Source organism: Colletotrichum phormii (assembly GCF_030913505.1).
Source record: "Colletotrichum phormii strain CBS 102054 chromosome Unknown BDP81scaffold_35, whole genome shotgun sequence".
Classification (NCBI taxonomy): Eukaryota; Fungi; Ascomycota; class Sordariomycetes; order Glomerellales; family Glomerellaceae; genus Colletotrichum; species Colletotrichum phormii.
This window is the reverse complement of record NW_026851477.1, coordinates 150,747-166,208: the sequence shown is the minus strand read 5'-3', so window position 1 is coordinate 166,208 and position 15,462 is coordinate 150,747. Positions and strand designations below refer to the sequence as shown.

Sequence of the window (15,462 nt, the reverse complement as noted above, 5' to 3'; positions counted from 1 at the left end):
GTCAGATTTTCTCAATGAGGCTGACCAGGATGACTCCCCGTAACTATCTCGGTGTTAAGTTTGGTAACCTCGCGAACGGGCGGATTACATCCGTCCCGCCGGGCGGAGACTCGCCTGGATTTCTCATCACTATCTTTCAAGGCTCTTTTGCATCAACCTCAGGTACGCCGTACTTTTACGTGTTCTTGTGATCGAGGACCCGGGGGTCACAATTTCGGGTCATTGTCCCGTAAGACCCAAAAAGTGAGATGCCGAACAAGATCCTGGGCATCTTGTCGTGCTTGTTTCGCACGACCGACCGTAAACTACCGATAGTGGAACCTTTCTCTACGAACAAGTCTTGTTAGATTCTACGAGGGAAACCCCACGATCCACGAGTACAAAGTAGGGTTATGCAATCACAACATGGACGGCACGCAGGTAAAGCCCAGCCCACGCTGCCATGCGATGAACGACGCCATGGCGTTGCCTCTGGCGTGTGCTAGACTACTTAGCCCTCTCCATCAAGCACCACGATCTAGCTCAGAACAGCATCGTAGATTCGTAGCAACAACTCTCTAAACTTCTAGCGTGCACCGGGCCCGTAGCGTCGGTCTACCTCGGAGGATTCCATGGCAGGCCAGCCATGCAGCGCAGCGGACAGCCGGTTGATCAAATTTCGTCCGGCTCAGTCAGCCGCGACTGGGACCTACGACTTTCCTAACGGTGCCCCGGCTCGACCGAAAGCAACAGAGCCCGTCGCACCACTAATCCGCAAGCTAGCGGGTGCCAAACACACAGCTGAACCACACCACCTACACACCACTCGCATCGAGGCTAACAAGTTTGATTTCCTCAGGGAAACGATGGCCAGAGACCGAGAGCGAGGCGGGCCGGGAAAAAGAGAGAGGAAAATTGCGTGGAACGGCGGTAGTGTGCATGATCGGTGATTCCCATTTCTCTAAGCCCTCCCGCCCCGGTCCCACCAGCACTTGTTGGACGACTGGGACGACTGGGGCGTAACACCGTTCGACATCGTCGATATACCATTGTCTAACTATTCAACAACAAAGCTCACACCACCGTAACCCGAAAACCAAAAGGGCGCAAACTCCAAGTCCAGAAACCTCTTTCTTGTCTCTGTATAACCTAGTCGTCGCCCGGGCAATGGTTTCTCCTGTGTACGCCCTATGCAGCCTTGTACCCAAATTCCGACAAACGCCGCTGTACCATGCCAATCAATGCTTCGTGTTACTCATCTCATGTGTTTTTGTTGTCTCTTATTCTCTCCTTCTCCACAACTCCCCAACGGGATCTACGGGATAATTACCCCCTTCTCTACCTTAGCAAGCAGCGTTCCACATCTCATGTGCGAGTATCACGCCAATAACCGACGCGCCGTGTAATCCGGACGTCGGCGTCCGATCACTCCAGATCTGGAGCGCAAAGTGACATGCCACCGCCAGCTCTCCGATCCCCAGTGACGTGTTGATAATGGACGCCAAGCTGGGCGTGTTCTCATTGCGCATGTCCCTGATTGCGTCGCTGGTGAGGTGAATGGCAATGGCCATGCTCAGGAGCATGGCGCCAAACGTTACGTCCCGGCTGTACGGGTATGACGCAGATGTCGCGTGGAGCCACGCGCCGAGCAGGATCGCCAAGGTGAAAACGTCCAGTAAGCGGTTGTTACGCAGACCAACCGTTCGTGCCGAAGGTCCGGGGTTGGCAAGCTCGGCGTGCTTATTTCCTGTTTCCGTCTTCGTTGCCGTCGCCATCGCCGACTCTCCCTCTTCATCATCGTCTAGGCTGAGCGTAAAGCTCGAATTGAGCAGATCGGCCAAGGAGCTGCGTGGATCGCTGGGGTTCGATGCCGAGGGCGCGAAGAACGTGGGTTGCGCGAATGCCACCTTGCCCGTGTCGCCGTTCGCGTCTCCGCCCTGCGACTTGGACGCATCCGTCCTGGCGGTTGAGAAGATGGATTTCTTCTCCACCGGTTTCGTCAACACCTTGGGGCCGTTGCGAAGCTTCTGCGCCGGTGTAATCGGCGCGGGAGGAACCTTGAACCAGAACGGGCTCGAGTTGGGACCTGGATCAGGTTGCCCGAATACCTGGTTCGGCGCCTTTGGAGGTCCAAAGTCGTTAAAGGCCCGGTGTTTGGACTGTGTCGGGGACCAGTCCATTTCTTCTGAATACTGGGGCTGGGGCAGCTTTTGCGGAGTGTTGAGATCAATGTTTCGGTTATTCGATCTGTGCTGCAGTTCCCGCTGAAAGAGTGCTGGTGATGCTGAGCCAATGCTCGTTGGACTTGGAGGAATACCGGGTCTCGGGCTGGACTCGGCCAGAATGTCGTCCAGAAGATTCGCCATGTTCTTGTTGTCGTCCTCTCGAGCTTGCGCCGTTTGCGGTCTTGGTGGTGATGCAGCGGGTGTTCCGGTGTTCTGGAATAGTGGTGTCATGTCGACACGTACAGATCGTTGGGCGAGAATGTAGATCTGCAGCATCGAGTCAGCATCGGCTTGAGGAGATCGTGATCAACAGTACTCACAGCCAGCATCAACACAGCCATAAGTCCGTGGAGGCTCATCTGAGCGCTCTCTTCAGCTGATCGTCCGCCTTTCATCTCGGTCATTCTCATGGCCAGAAATCTTGTAAAGATGATGAGCCCCTGAAAGGTATACCAGTGTGACAGGCCCAGTATGTGGCGAGAGAAGCCACGAAAAACCTGAACGAACTTGGGGTTCCACCAAATGCTCACAGCATTTGCCCATAAACTCCAGTGTATCAGCCTGTCAGGCCGAGGGAGGAGCAGTGTAAGAGCAAGTGAAACCCTTTGGACCATTGTCGTTTCGGCATCTGCGTCCGGGTCTCGCATTGGTCCTTCGTCAAACTGCGTCGCAAAGACAGCAGCCAAGGATGCGACATGCCACAGGTATTGACATGAGATCCCACTAAACCAGAGCCATTTGCCCACCTTGGCCGCGATGTCTAGCGGCGTCAATTGCTTCGGAGCCACCCTGACTTTTCTGCTCCTATCCATCATGCGTCGTAGGTGGTCGGTCCGCGCCGTGTAGCCGGCTTGACCTAACTGAGCTTGAACTTTGGGCTCACACTGGGCGCATATCTGGGGGTATCGCTGTTCGAGACGTCGACGAAACTTGTACATGTTCCTCTCGAGCTCAACATAGTCGGGGTGGTCTGGGTCTTCGGGCAGATATTGTGCCAGGGAGCTGGTGAACAGGTGCTGGTTCTTGAGACATGTCGGGCAGAAGATACTCTGTGACGGTGTGGTGAAGTCGGGGGATTGAGATCGCGGTATCGCATACGTCGTTGTAGCAGGCGCCGACGTGGTCTTGGCTACTGGAGGATCGGTGATGTCTCCGCGCTGGTACACTGTTAGATGGAATCGCGACTCGCGATGCGCCGTGGGTTAGTTTACTAACATCGTCCAAGTAGTTTGTCGCGTCGCATTTTAGGCAGAGGAATTCTCGAATCAGCCCATCGTACCGCGTTGATGAACGTTTTCCACAATAAAAGCAGGTGAGTAGCCTGCCGCTTCTCAAGTTTACCATGGCGCTTTGAAGTTCGAGGCTCGAGGCTCCTCAGGCCATACAAAGCATTTATGCAGGTTGACGGTATGTCTTCTGTTGATATTGTTGTAGCCCGGAACTTTCGAGATTCTGCCGGGCGGTCTGCATGTGTTCCTGGAAGAAAGCAGGGGAAGTTCCAGGGGTCTTCAAGTCCCAGCAGGAATATGAGGTCATCCGCTTTTTCTGTCAGGAACCTCCTAGTGGGATGCACTACCGGTACGGGTAGCACACTGGCCAAAGGCACGCCGCACAAGGCGGAAAGCTCAGGGCAGCGCTGCTCCAATTGAATCACGCCGGGTCCCCACAAGTCTTTAGTGACAACTTGAGAAGTCACGGCCAGCAGTTCACTTGCATCTTCTTGGAAGCCGTCCACCTCATTTTATGAAGTGAGGACTTTACTAATTTGACAAAGTGAGATTCGTTCTTTGATAGAAACAGCACTGACTCTATCGTCAACGATCGGTTATCGAAGATCAATGTTTTGAACATTGACTCACGAGACGCCAAACTGTGAGTAGCATTTCCCCCGTTTTTTAGAACACATTGCTGATAATAACGATTTAAACAGATTCCATTCGTTAACCGCAACAATACAACGTACCATTGAGAAATGGCATCTGTCTAAGAGAGAATACATCACTACAGGACGACAACATGGCGGCTGCATCTACTTTGATCGGCATTGCCTCTGCTTTCTGTGTTCTCGGCCTAGGCCTCATCCTCAAGTCCTCATGGAAGGCCCTACTCTTAACCCTGGTGCTGGGAGTCATCTCCATCGTTGTCTTTCTCACGGTAGTTGAGCCTCATGTCTTTACTTTGAAGAAACTAGTCAATACTGATATTAGCCAGGCCCGTCACCTTCAAATCCAGCAGTCCCGTATGAAACGACCAATTCTTTTGTCTGACATTGCTGCGAAGAAGTCCACCGGTCCCGGCTTGTTGAAGGGAGCTTACTTCCTCATTGTCTTGGGCTCAGGTGGCCACACCAAGGAAATGCTGGCCATGATGGAAATCAGCTTTCCCAACATCCCCGACATGCACCGCCGCTATCTCATCTCTAGCGGTGACTCAATGTCATTCACACACCTGGACGCCTTTGAAGACGAGCTCAGGACTACCCATGGCGGAGGGCAGGTGGGAACCTTTGACAAACACATTGTCGCGAGAGCCAGAAAAATCCATCAGAGTCTACTTACAACCCCCTTCACAACCCTGATGTCAGTGGCTCAGATCTTCCCCTTGCTGCTGTCCTCGCCTTTCAAAGGCCCGAGAAGTCGCCAGCAGTTTCCCGACATCATTCTCACCAATGGCCCTGCCACTGGCTTCATTGTTGGTCTGGTGGCGTATCTCCTCAAGATGCTCTACGTTGTTCCAGAGGACTCCATGCAAGTTCTCTATGTTGAGTCGTGGGCCAGAATCCAGACCCTGAGTCTGACAGGCAAGTTGTTCCACTACACTGGTATTGCCGACATGTTGTTGGTTCAGCATGAGAAAGTAGCCAAGACCTACGGTATTACCAATGCAGGCTGTATGGTTGTGAGAAAGACATGACAATCTGTCATTTCTCAATCATTTCCTGACCCTATTAAGAAGGGAGGTTAGTGGATGCTTTGCATGGGAGAGAGGCTATGTAGCAACGAGTCGATAGCTCTCTTCACCAATACAAGACCAACATTCAATGCATTCTCGTATGATTCAACTGCCTTGTAGGCGCTGATCTTGAAGCGAGAAGAGCACTCCAGAACGGCCACGACATCCTCATCAATCTTCCCAAGCAGAGAAATGAGCGCATCAAAACACTTCGCAATCGTGGCAAGCTGGAATATTTGGTATTATACAGACTTTTGTAGTACATATACTTACAAGGCGCGAGGCCTCTCTGCTCAAACCGCCTTCGCTGCCTCCGCCGTTTCTGCCGCCTCCGCCTCGGCAGCAGTCTCCTCCGTCGCTTCTTCACCAAAGTTGGCGTAGCTGGCAGTGCGCGCCTGCTCGATTGCGACAGCCCTGGCGCCCGCCCAGCCCTTCCAGACCTCAAATTCTCTGTCTTCCAGATCCTGTGCGATCTGCAATCTGTTCTTGCCAAAGTACGCTCCGACGTGTCTCGCCTCCTCCCTGGCGACGCGCTTCTCAATCTCCTCCTCCTGGCGCGCCGCGTAGAACTCCTTTCTCGCAATGTCGTATGCCTGTGCTCTCGGGTGCTTTTTGTTTTGCATGAGCCAAAGCTGTCGCTGGACGACGCTGTCTGGATGTCAGCCGTAGCTCCAAGGGGAAGGGGAAGCTGGACGTTCGGGGTGAGCTCACCATTCACCAGTCAAAGGCGTTCTGTATTGGCGGACGCCCTTGGACCAGTCGTATTTCTGGTAGTCCTTTCCATCTGTCTCCAAAATCATTCTCGGACGGGCCAATTCCCAAGGGTGGTCTCTGAAGAACGTCTTCCGTAGGGAGTCCTCCTCATGTACGATCTGTTGAGGTTTGTAAATGCCATGAGGCTTGCGAAGCTTGCGGTTGGAGTTTTGGGTATTGACGATCGTCGGCCTCGTAATAATTTCGGAAGGGGGGATATCCCTCATGACCTGGAACCATGGTGGTTCATAGACGGGATACTGGGGGAGGATTTTGGAGTTGAGCTCCTGGCTCACGGTCTGGTAGATCCGCGCAGGCCTGATCTGGCGACCCATCTTGACCTATCGAGCTTGTCAGAATTCTGGTCAGTTGCAGACTCTGGAGAATTGAGACTCACGGTTGAGATCGAGGCGGAGGTGGCACGACTGATCGATCCTGTCTGGGGTGCCTTTGCAGGTGATGAGCTTCGTCGGTCGCAAACTGCAACTCAGAAATTTGGACCGTCGGCCAATCCTAACGCCGGGACCGACTTTCGCGGTCGGCCCCACTCTACCCATGCATTTCACCAGCGAAATAATATTCCCATCCCAATCATCCCGGAGCTTTTAGTAACGCAGCTGGCAGCTCACCAAACGATCCCAAAACGCCAATTCCCATTCCCTTACTCGCCAGCGAGCGCGTGCTCTTCGATGGAACGGTGATGCCCTGGCCGCAATGCTCGACAACCCATGAAAGTACTTAGCCGGATAGACGGGTCCGTATGCGGTGCCATTCTCTCGACTCGACCCTGCGCAGCTCGAGCTGCAGTTTCTTCCCGGCCAGAGCTCCGAACCGAGAGACCTTCGAGGGCGCCGGCGTCCCAGCACCACAGGGACCGCACGCGATGTTCTCGCCCACCGGCTACACAATGTCCTCGGACAGCCTCCTGGCTGCTGTCGACCTTCCTGCCGGCGCCCTCTTCTGTCCGCCCTCGTGCTCCGATAAGCTCGAACTCGGCCCCCCGCGGACGAACTCAATCTTATAGCCAGGTTGCTGCCTCCGCCGTCACCTCAGCTAGTCGGTCACATCATCATGTCGTTTTGCGGAAAGACAAGGACGTCTTGCTTGGCTTCGTGGAGCATGAGGATGTTGGAACAGTGGACGAACACTTGGAACTCGCCCGGGATCCCTACTTGAACAGATACGCACAACCGGAGCCTACTCAGCTCACGATATCCGAGAGGAAAGAGGACCAGCAGTACCCGTCCTATCACGAAGCACTGCGCGGCGACGAAGATATAGGGCAGCTGGTCACCAAGCTTGGCACTGCTGTAAGCACCAAGATGAGATATCCCGCGAGGGTTGATCTCGACTCCATACACAGTCTATACGCGGCGCTTCCGGAACCTCGGATGATATATATGCCGGCAAAGCTGCGCCATCGCTTGCTCAAGATCTTTGGCACACCACTCAAGAAGGAGACGCAGACGATGCTTCGGTACTTCTCCCTCATCGGTGACGCGAAGGATTGCGGGATTGCACTGCGACAAAGCGAATGGAACCATGCCTTGGCCCTGGCAAGCAGATATGTTGGAAGAGTCACGGATACCGAAGCCGAGGCTGCTCTACAACTGTGGAAGGAGATGGAAAAGCTGTCTGGAGTAAAGGGGAACGCTGTCACTTTCAACATCCTTTTCGACGCGGCGTCCAAGGCGGGAAACTTCGCACTGGCCGAGATGCTCTACGAGGAGATGAAGAAGCGCGGATATAGCTTCAACCGCTTTCACCACGTAAGCCTGATTCATTTCTTTGGGCTCCGCGAAGATCCCGACGGTGTCCGGGCTGCATATAAGGAATTGGTGGAGGCCGGGGAGATGGTCGACACCGTGGTGCTCAACTGCGTCATCTCTAGCTTCCTGAGATGTGGGGACGAGGATGCGGCGCTGAAGGTGTACGGTTACATGAAGGACAGCTACTCGGCGGCTGCCAAGATACCCCTGATGGACCATTCAATGGAGAAGGCCGTTACCCATATTCACTCCATGTTTGCAAGCGTCAGCAAAAAGATACCAGAGCTTCGACAACAGCTGCAAGAGCTCGCACATGAGACTCCGGATATGCGAACGTACCGCATCCTGATTAAGCATTTCGCCATTACAAAGGGAAACTTGAGTAAGACTGCTCAGTTTCTAGACGAGATGCCACAGTTCGAGGTGCTGGTTCACGGCAGCATCTTCCTTGCCATATTTGAAGGGTTTAGCAAGTACGGCGCATCTCCATTCTCTCCCTGGACAGGTGAACGGCTTGAGAATGTCTTGACTGCGCTGTTTGAGGCGATTGACAACAAAGTCCAGGGTCTAAGACTTGATACCTGGCTCATGATCTGGGCTCTTCGGGCCTTCATGAAATGTACAAATAACGAAAAGGTCTTGGAGGTGTACGAAGAATTCAAAAAGAGATGGCAATTGGCGCCGGACAGGGCGGACTTTATGGATCATTATCTCGCCAGACTCATGGACGGGAAGGAGTCATTCATCTCTCGGCATGGGCCGGGACAGCAGAAGAAACACAAGGCAGTCAGGAAACGGCCTATGTAAAACAACCTATACTATAGATAAAGATACCAGTAATTTCGATTCCCTGTCCATACCTCTCCGTTGAAAGCCTGTTACATACTCTAGCTGTTGCTCATGATTGACACCTTGGTTAGCCCTCCTTCCCTCCTTGCCGGCCGTACCCACCAGGCTTTCATCCGATAACTTTTCAATGATGTGAATATACGAAAGAAGGCTATATAACCCTCCTCAGTCCCATTCCTGTCACCAGCAACAGCAGGCGCTCCTCTAGGTCGGGGAGTCAGGACAAACTGGCTGGGTAGTGGAATGGTCTAAGGTCAACAATCAATTACGCCCACAGCCTACTCGACGACAGGCTACGAGTTCGAGTTCGATTCCCAGCAAGTGCACCAAGAGATGTAGCCTACCGAGGTGAGCTCTTTTTTGGCCCTTGAGTGGTTTAGACGTTTTAATGCTTACACGAGGTAATTGTCTGCCAATTGGGGAGTGGACTGCACTTTCCATCCCGATTGACCTCTGTCGCACATTCAAGCGCAGATATACTCTGGAGTCTGATCTGGCTCCAAGGTCCGCTATTCATATTTATCACGTAGAACGACGCGACGGACAGAGTGTGTTTTCAGTTTCCCTGCTGATCCACTGAGGACGAAAAGTCTCTATTTCTGCTTGTGTACACAGTCGCCCTCCCTCAACCCCATCCAAGCTCTACAGTGGCGATCGACTCAAAAAAAATTGTGCAAAGTGAGCCCTTAAGCCTTGGGCTTGTAGGTTTGCCAAGCTGTGAATCTCGTCAGTATTCGATATCGGCGGAATTCGGAGGCACGGTAAAAAGCACGCACCAGCAATGCCGAAGGGGGCGAAGAAGCCGACAAAGGAGTAGGTCCAGAAGCCAACACCGAAGAACTTGCTCTTGGGGTTGAAGGGGATGTTGGTGTAGGGGCCCTCGGGGTAGTGGTAGGGCGAAGACATCTGGGAGCGGGTGGTCTGGAAGCCGCGGCGGGCGACCATGGAAGGGGTCTTGGGGACCGCGCGAGCGGCGGCACGGGCGAACATCTACGGGGGTCGGGTTAGCGTCAATTGGACTTTGGGTGGCATTCGGGAGGTTGTAGTTACTTTGGCGGTGTTTTATGAGGCGATCGCGAGGCGCAATGGGGGTATAGAGAGATGCGGTTGTGGTGTTGAAGTCATCCAAAAGAGTGGTCTGAGAGAGTGCAGCCGGCTTAGCTCCAAAGATCTCCAAGTTCCTGTTTCCCGGTTATGTAATCACACGTGACTGCACCCAAGCCACAGGTAGGCGGCAAACGGTCCAGTCCCGGGACTGGGATTTCGAAGCTGCGATGGCCGGTCACCGCCTTCCCTATCTGGATTGAACTTCAACCCCGTCATGCAAGTATTTTAGAATTTTCTTTCTGCCTCTTCCCATTGCTTGCCTTGGCCGACCCGCCAACTTTTTCGCCCGAGCACCTGCGAAATGCGACCGAACGCACATTACCGGGACTAGACAAAATTGAGGAGTTGCCTCTTGTCAACACCCCCAAAATACCGACAGACGCATCGCTGCACTTCCAGCGTCTCGCGTCCTTGTATTTCGACAACTTGCAAAGTTTTGGCTTTGTTTGCTTGCCATTGGACGACCAACAAACCTTGCGTCCCTGACGCCATACATAAGACCAACTAGGCGCCGACCCCAACTGTGCTATTCTCGCTTGGCAACAAGCAACCGCCCAGCATGGACGAGCTTTTCGATGTTTTCGACGCTCAACCTGACGCGCAAAACGAGTCGCACAGCGAGCCTGAGCCTGAGACTGAGGTCGCCGAGGCGCCTCAGAAGTCGCGCAAGAAGGACAAGAAGAGCAAGAAGCGCAAGGCCGATGGCGGAATCAAGAACGGCGTCGCCGACAAGCCAGAGGACGACGACATGCCCGATGCCGATGACACCTCCAAGGATGGTCAGGATGCTGAGGAAGCCGAGGACGCTGCCGCTTCATCTGACGAACAGCAGGAGCCCCATAAGGACAAGCGGAGGAAGAAGGAAGACGAGGCCCAGCCTGTCTTGACCGACACCTTCCAGACTGCTCAGTCTCGAGAAGTTGCTAGCGCTGCGGTCTTCACCCAAGCCCAGGACGAATCGCTTGTCCTGTCCCACAACATCCAGCATCAAGTCGCCCTGCCGCCTGATCTGGACTACGAATACATTCCCCTCTCCGAGCACAAGCCGCCCGCGGAGCCCGCACGCCAGTACAGCTTTAAGTTGGATCCGTTTCAGGCGTTGTCTGTCGCTTCGATCGAGAGGGAGGAGAGTGTGTTGGTCTCTGCCCATACCTCTGCCGGAAAGACTGTCGTCGCCGAATACGCGATTGCGCAATGTCTGAAGCGTAACCAGAGAGTCATTTATACGAGTCCCATCAAAGCCCTCAGCAACCAGAAATACCGAGACTTCGAAGCACTGTTCGGCGACGTCGGTCTGATGACTGGTGATGTCACGATCAATCCCACCGCCAGTTGTTTGGTCATGACAACCGAGATTTTGCGCTCCATGTTGTACCGCGGTTCCGAGATCATGCGCGAGGTTGCCTGGGTCGTCTTTGACGAAATTCACTACATGAGAGACAAGACCAGAGGTGTCGTTTGGGAAGAGACCATCATTCTTCTTCCTGATAAGGTCCGCTACGTCTTCCTCTCTGCCACCATTCCCAACGCCTTCCAGTTTGCGGAGTGGATTGCCAAGATCCACCACCAGGCGTGTCACGTCGTCTACACCGATTTCCGTCCGACACCTCTTCAGAACTACTTCTTCCCTGCCGGCGGTAGCGGTATCTTCCTGGTTGTCGACGAGAAGGGCGTGTTCAGAGAAGGCAACTTCCAGAAGACCATGGCCCTCATTGAGGCGGGCAAGGGCCAGGATCCCAATAACGCCAATGCGAGCTGGAAGGGCAAGGGTGCCAAGAAGCAGACGCAAAAGGGTGGAGCGGCGTCCGACATGAAGTCTGATATCTCCAAGATCATTCGCATGATCATGCAGAAGAGCTTCCATCCCGTCATTGTCTTCAACTTCAGCAAAAAGGAGGTTGAGAACTTGGCTCTGCAGATCTCTCACTTCCAGTTCAACAACGACTCCGAGCAGGCCATGGTCAAGACCGTGTTCAACAACGCCATTCAGAGCTTATCTGAGGCCGACCGCGAGCTTCCCCAGATCCAGAACCTGCTCCCCCTGTTGCAAAAGGGTATCGGTGTGCATCACTCTGGTCTTCTCCCTATCCTGAAGGAGACCATTGAGATTCTCTTCCAAGAGTCTCTCATCAAGGTGCTTGTCGCAACCGAAACCTTCTCCATTGGTCTCAACATGCCTGCCAAGACTGTCGTCTTCACCCAAACTAACAAGTGGGATGGAGTGCAACGGAGACCTCTTACCCCGTCCGAGTACATTCAGATGTCTGGTCGTGCTGGTCGTAGAGGTCTGGATACGCGTGGTATTGTCATCATGATGATTGACGACAAGATGGAGCCTGACACTGCCCGCGGCATGGTCGTGGGCGAGCAGGACCGTCTTAACTCCGCCTTCTACCTCGGCTACAACATGATTCTCAACCTCTTGAGAATCGAGGCTATTTCCCCCGAGTTCATGCTTGAGCGTTGCTTCCACCAGTTCCAGACAGGTGCTAGTGTCCCGACTTTGGAACGTGATTTGGTCGCCCTCCAGCAAGAGAGGGATAGCATGTCCATCGCTGATGAGGCTACGGTCAAGGACTACTACAACCTGCGCAATCAGCTGGAGCAGTACACTAGCGACATGCGCGCCGTCATTCAGCACCCTGAGCACTGCACCGACTTCATGCAGCCCGGCCGTCTGGTCCGTATCCACGACCCCAAGAAGACCAACAACACCATTGGCGGCACCGACTTCGGCTGGGGTGTCGTGGCGAACCTGATCCGCCGCGACCGCAACCGCAAGCAAGGCGAGCCCGAGTACCCTCCTCAGGAGTCCTGCCTCATCGACGTCATGATGGTTGTAGACCAGAAGAGCGCACCTGTTGCCGAAGGCTCCAGGTATTTGACCTCGGATCTGCCATCGGGCCTGGTTCCCTACCCGAACCCTGAACATCCGGACAACGGAGCTCGCTTCGAGATTATCCCTTGTCTGCTGACTTGCGTCAAGTCAATCAGTCAGATCAGAGTCTTCATGCCCAAGGACTGCAAGTCGCAGTCCGCGCTCAACGAGGTTGGCAACTCTCTCCGGGAGGTTCACAGACGCTTCCCCGACGGACTGCCTATTCTGGACCCTGTTGAGAACATGGGCATAACCGACGAGTCTTTCAAGGCCCTGATGAGGAAGATTGAGATGCTGGAGGCGCGTCTCCTTACCAACCCCCTTCACGGATCACCACTGCTGCCCGAGCTCTACCTTCAGTATCGCTCCAAGGAGAAACTCGGCGAGCAGATCAAGTCCAAGAAGAAGGAGATTGCGAAACTCCATAGTATTGCTCAAATGGACGAGCTCAAGGCGCGCAAGCGTGTCCTGCGCCGTCTTGGATTCCTCAACGAGTCCGAGGTTGTCGAGCTCAAGGCCCGTGTCGCCTGCGAGATTTCATCCACTGAGGGTCACGAACTTGTTCTTGCCGAGCTTCTGTTTGATCGCTTTTTCAACGAGCTCTCGCCCGAGCTCATTGCCGCGACGCTTAGCTGTTTCGTCCTCGACGAGAAGCTTGAGACAGCAGCGCTGCGTGAGGAGCTGGCCAAACCCTACCGTGAGGTTCAGGCTAAGGCGAAGCAAGTCGCCAAGGTCAGCCGGGAGAGCAAGCTTGAGCTCAATGAGGAGGAGTACTTGGCTGGCTTCAAGTGGCAGTTGATGGAGACTGTCTACTCATGGGCACAAGGCAAGCCGTTTGCAGACATCTGGTACGTTACCTCCCACTTATTCATCGTGTAATGTTGATTGACACGTTACAGCAAAATGACCAATGCCTACGAGGGCTCACTTATCCGCCTCTTCCGCCGTCTGGAAGAGCTCCTGCGCCAGATGGGCCAGGGCGCCAAGGTCATGGGCAGCGACGAGCTCACCCAAAAGTTCGAGGACAGTCTCGCCAAGATCCGCCGTGACATCGTCGCGGCCCAGAGTTTGTACCTGTAAAACTCTAACAAGGTTTGTCTCTAGATGCTGGCAACCATGTTTTCTTGCTAGCAGTCACCGGATAGCCCTCATGCTCCCCCATTTTCTAGCCCGTTGTACTTTTTTGCTTTTATTAGGTAGCCCCAGGGGACATCATGGCGTTTGATGGTTATTCGAGGTTTTATACCATGCATGTAGAATCTTTGTGTGTGCGGATTCTGAGTTTTCGGCCCTCAAGAAGTCGCTTTCTCCATGGCCACCAATGAAGCAGATAATGGCCCCTTTTTGTTCGCTGTCTCTATCTATGTGACCCATGCTACGCTGTCCCAGCCATCCTTGCCTGATACTTGGTATAATTACGAGAAAGAAACCAACGGTTACCTACCTTAGGTATAATCAATAACCATCCACGCTGTCCTAACGCCAAAACCCCATAGTAGAAAGAAACGCAGCTCTCCTACTAAACGCCCAAGGAGGCCATCGTGCCGACAAGAGGTGATGCAGCACCATGCCACACCTAACGTGATGTAGTCATACCAGCCGCCCGGAAACATAGCCCCTCTCCAAAACAAGTCCACAAGTACTTGAAAACCTACAATAGCCTCGCCCTATCGATCGCCCGAAAAGGCCCTAATGACGCCAATAATGATGCTCAAAGTCACCCCGAACCCAATGAAATCATGCCACCGGCCAGAGAGCATATTCTCCTCCCTCGAAAGCCACCCTAGGCACCCCAGCGGCCAAAAGAAGCCTACAATCAGACCCTCGATGAGCACGTCGAGTATACCGCTCATGACCCCAAACGCATCATCGCCGCCGCCACCCCCACCTCCATCTGCTCCGTCCCCTCCCGCGCCCGCCCCGTTGCCAGGTAACGCGCCGCCGGCATTGGTATCTATCCAGGTGTCCTCGAGCGAGCGCATTGTGTCGGGGCTGGGCATTGTATCGGGGGTGTACTGCGTCGCGCGGATGTCACGGAACTGGAGGCGCAGTTGATTCACTTCGGCTGCTGTGAAACCTGCGTTGAGGAGCCTGTCGAACCCCCTCGGGGTCGGGCGCTGTTGCTGTTGGTGGGCATTGGGGCCGTATGATCCACCATCGTGACATTGTTGTCCGTCTCCTGGCCCGGAAGGCGTCGTCGCACCCCGCTCCGTTGGCGCGCGTAGAGCCGCTTCGGCTTCAGCGGCTAGTTCTTCGTCGGTGAGACTATCGCCGATACTGCAGTTCACATAGACCCTCTGCGGCGGTGCCGTCTCGTGGGCTTTCGCTTTCCCTTTTCCTTTGGGATCATCGAAGCCGCTGCTTGCGCCGGGTGTTGACGGCGTCGAGGTCGGGTTTGAGGATGGAGGAGGGGGCAGCGGTCGCAGGACGGAGCTGAGGGCCGATGCGTCGGGGAGAATTTTCCCTTGGTGGATGAAGCGGAGGCGGCGCTGGGAGTCGGGCTGAGCGAGGCGACCGCGGATGAGGTGCTTGAGGGCGGCGACTGTTGTTTGCGAGGGGGAGGGAATGTCGAGGTCGAGGTCGGGGAGGGAGGTTGTGAAGCGGATGCGGAGGAGGAGGGGCGGTGTCCAGGGGCGCGGGGCTGTCATCTTGGCGGCATTGTTTTTGGGGGAGGTGGTGTTGATATGTCGTGGTAGATTGGGCGAGCTGGAGGGAGATGTTGAGGTGTCAATTGAGGTTCGGCATTCTTGCAGCTTGGAGGAGCTTGAGAGATCCTGACTTCTAATTGAAGCTGGGGTGACATGCTGCATGACGCTTATCGTTATCGCACTCCGTTTTAGGCATATCAGAAGGAGCATCAATAAATCCACACACATATGCATCATATGCATGTTTTCAGAAACAAGCGCCCAAGCCAGCCAAATCCTCGTCAACGCTTGAGATTTGAACC

At 54.2% G+C, this 15,462-nt stretch overlaps 7 protein-coding genes across 7 annotated transcripts; 3 read left to right on the top strand and 4 right to left on the bottom strand.

The window, feature by feature from the left end:
• Window positions 1-1,322: 1,322 nt before the first annotated feature.
• BDP81DRAFT_400223 (Ima1 N-terminal domain-containing protein) lies at window positions 1,323-3,421 on the bottom strand (the record flags this gene model as incomplete). The annotated part of the gene is made up of 3 exons (XM_060588660.1): window positions 1,323-2,471; window positions 2,525-3,361; window positions 3,416-3,421. 3 exons carry the CDS (start codon window positions 3,419-3,421, stop codon window positions 1,323-1,325), a joined length of 1,992 nt encoding a protein of 663 aa, XP_060438481.1.
• Window positions 3,422-3,883: 462 nt separating this feature from the next.
• Window positions 3,884-5,266, top strand: BDP81DRAFT_386144 (oligosaccharide biosynthesis protein Alg14 like-domain-containing protein). The gene is made up of 3 exons (XM_060587003.1): window positions 3,884-4,076; window positions 4,135-4,358; window positions 4,416-5,266. Exons 2-3 carry the CDS (start codon window positions 4,221-4,223, stop codon window positions 5,115-5,117), a joined length of 840 nt encoding a protein of 279 aa, XP_060438480.1. The 5' UTR covers window positions 3,884-4,076; window positions 4,135-4,220; the 3' UTR covers window positions 5,118-5,266.
• Window positions 5,267-5,449: 183 nt separating this feature from the next.
• Window positions 5,450-6,244, bottom strand: BDP81DRAFT_334292 (37S ribosomal protein Rsm25; the record flags this gene model as incomplete). Its single annotated transcript, XM_060585754.1, has 2 exons — window positions 5,450-5,804; window positions 5,868-6,244. The coding sequence occupies 2 exons, from the start codon at window positions 6,242-6,244 to the stop codon at window positions 5,450-5,452; spliced, it is 732 nt and encodes a 243-aa protein (XP_060438479.1).
• A 548-nt stretch (window positions 6,245-6,792) lies between these two features.
• BDP81DRAFT_334110 (pentatricopeptide repeat domain-containing protein) lies at window positions 6,793-8,485 on the top strand (the record flags this gene model as incomplete). Its single annotated transcript, XM_060585730.1, has 3 exons — window positions 6,793-6,881; window positions 6,967-7,912; window positions 7,955-8,485. The coding sequence occupies 3 exons, from the start codon at window positions 6,793-6,795 to the stop codon at window positions 8,483-8,485; spliced, it is 1,566 nt and encodes a 521-aa protein (XP_060438478.1).
• Window positions 8,486-9,213: 728 nt separating this feature from the next.
• BDP81DRAFT_334004 (cytochrome-c oxidase chain VIIc) lies at window positions 9,214-9,517 on the bottom strand (the record flags this gene model as incomplete). Its single annotated transcript, XM_060585718.1, has 2 exons — window positions 9,214-9,242; window positions 9,304-9,517. The coding sequence occupies 2 exons, from the start codon at window positions 9,515-9,517 to the stop codon at window positions 9,214-9,216; spliced, it is 243 nt and encodes an 80-aa protein (XP_060438477.1).
• A 394-nt stretch (window positions 9,518-9,911) lies between these two features.
• On the top strand, window positions 9,912-13,658 carry BDP81DRAFT_146457 (DSHCT domain-containing protein). The gene is made up of 2 exons (XM_060581897.1): window positions 9,912-13,360; window positions 13,412-13,658. Exons 1-2 carry the CDS (start codon window positions 10,194-10,196, stop codon window positions 13,590-13,592), a joined length of 3,348 nt encoding a protein of 1,115 aa, XP_060438476.1. The 5' UTR covers window positions 9,912-10,193; the 3' UTR covers window positions 13,593-13,658.
• Window positions 13,659-14,179: 521 nt separating this feature from the next.
• Window positions 14,180-15,160, bottom strand: BDP81DRAFT_334073 (DUF2407 C-terminal domain-containing protein; the record flags this gene model as incomplete). The annotated part of the gene is made up of 1 exon (XM_060585726.1): window positions 14,180-15,160. The coding sequence occupies one exon, from the start codon at window positions 15,158-15,160 to the stop codon at window positions 14,180-14,182; it is 981 nt and encodes a 326-aa protein (XP_060438475.1).
• Between the last annotated feature and the right edge of the window lie 302 nt (window positions 15,161-15,462).

Coding starts and splice junctions, on each gene's coding strand:
- BDP81DRAFT_146457 (XM_060581897.1), top strand. CDS start 10,194: ATGGACGAGCTTTTCGATGTTTTCGACGCTCAACCTGACGCGCAAAAC. Junction 13,361..13,411: donor AAGCCGTTTGCAGACATCTG/GTACGTTACCTC, acceptor GACACGTTACAG/CAAAATGACCAATGCCTACG.
- BDP81DRAFT_386144 (XM_060587003.1), top strand. CDS start 4,221: ATGGCGGCTGCATCTACTTTGATCGGCATTGCCTCTGCTTTCTGTGTT. Junction 4,359..4,415: donor CCATCGTTGTCTTTCTCACG/GTAGTTGAGCCT, acceptor GATATTAGCCAG/GCCCGTCACCTTCAAATCCA.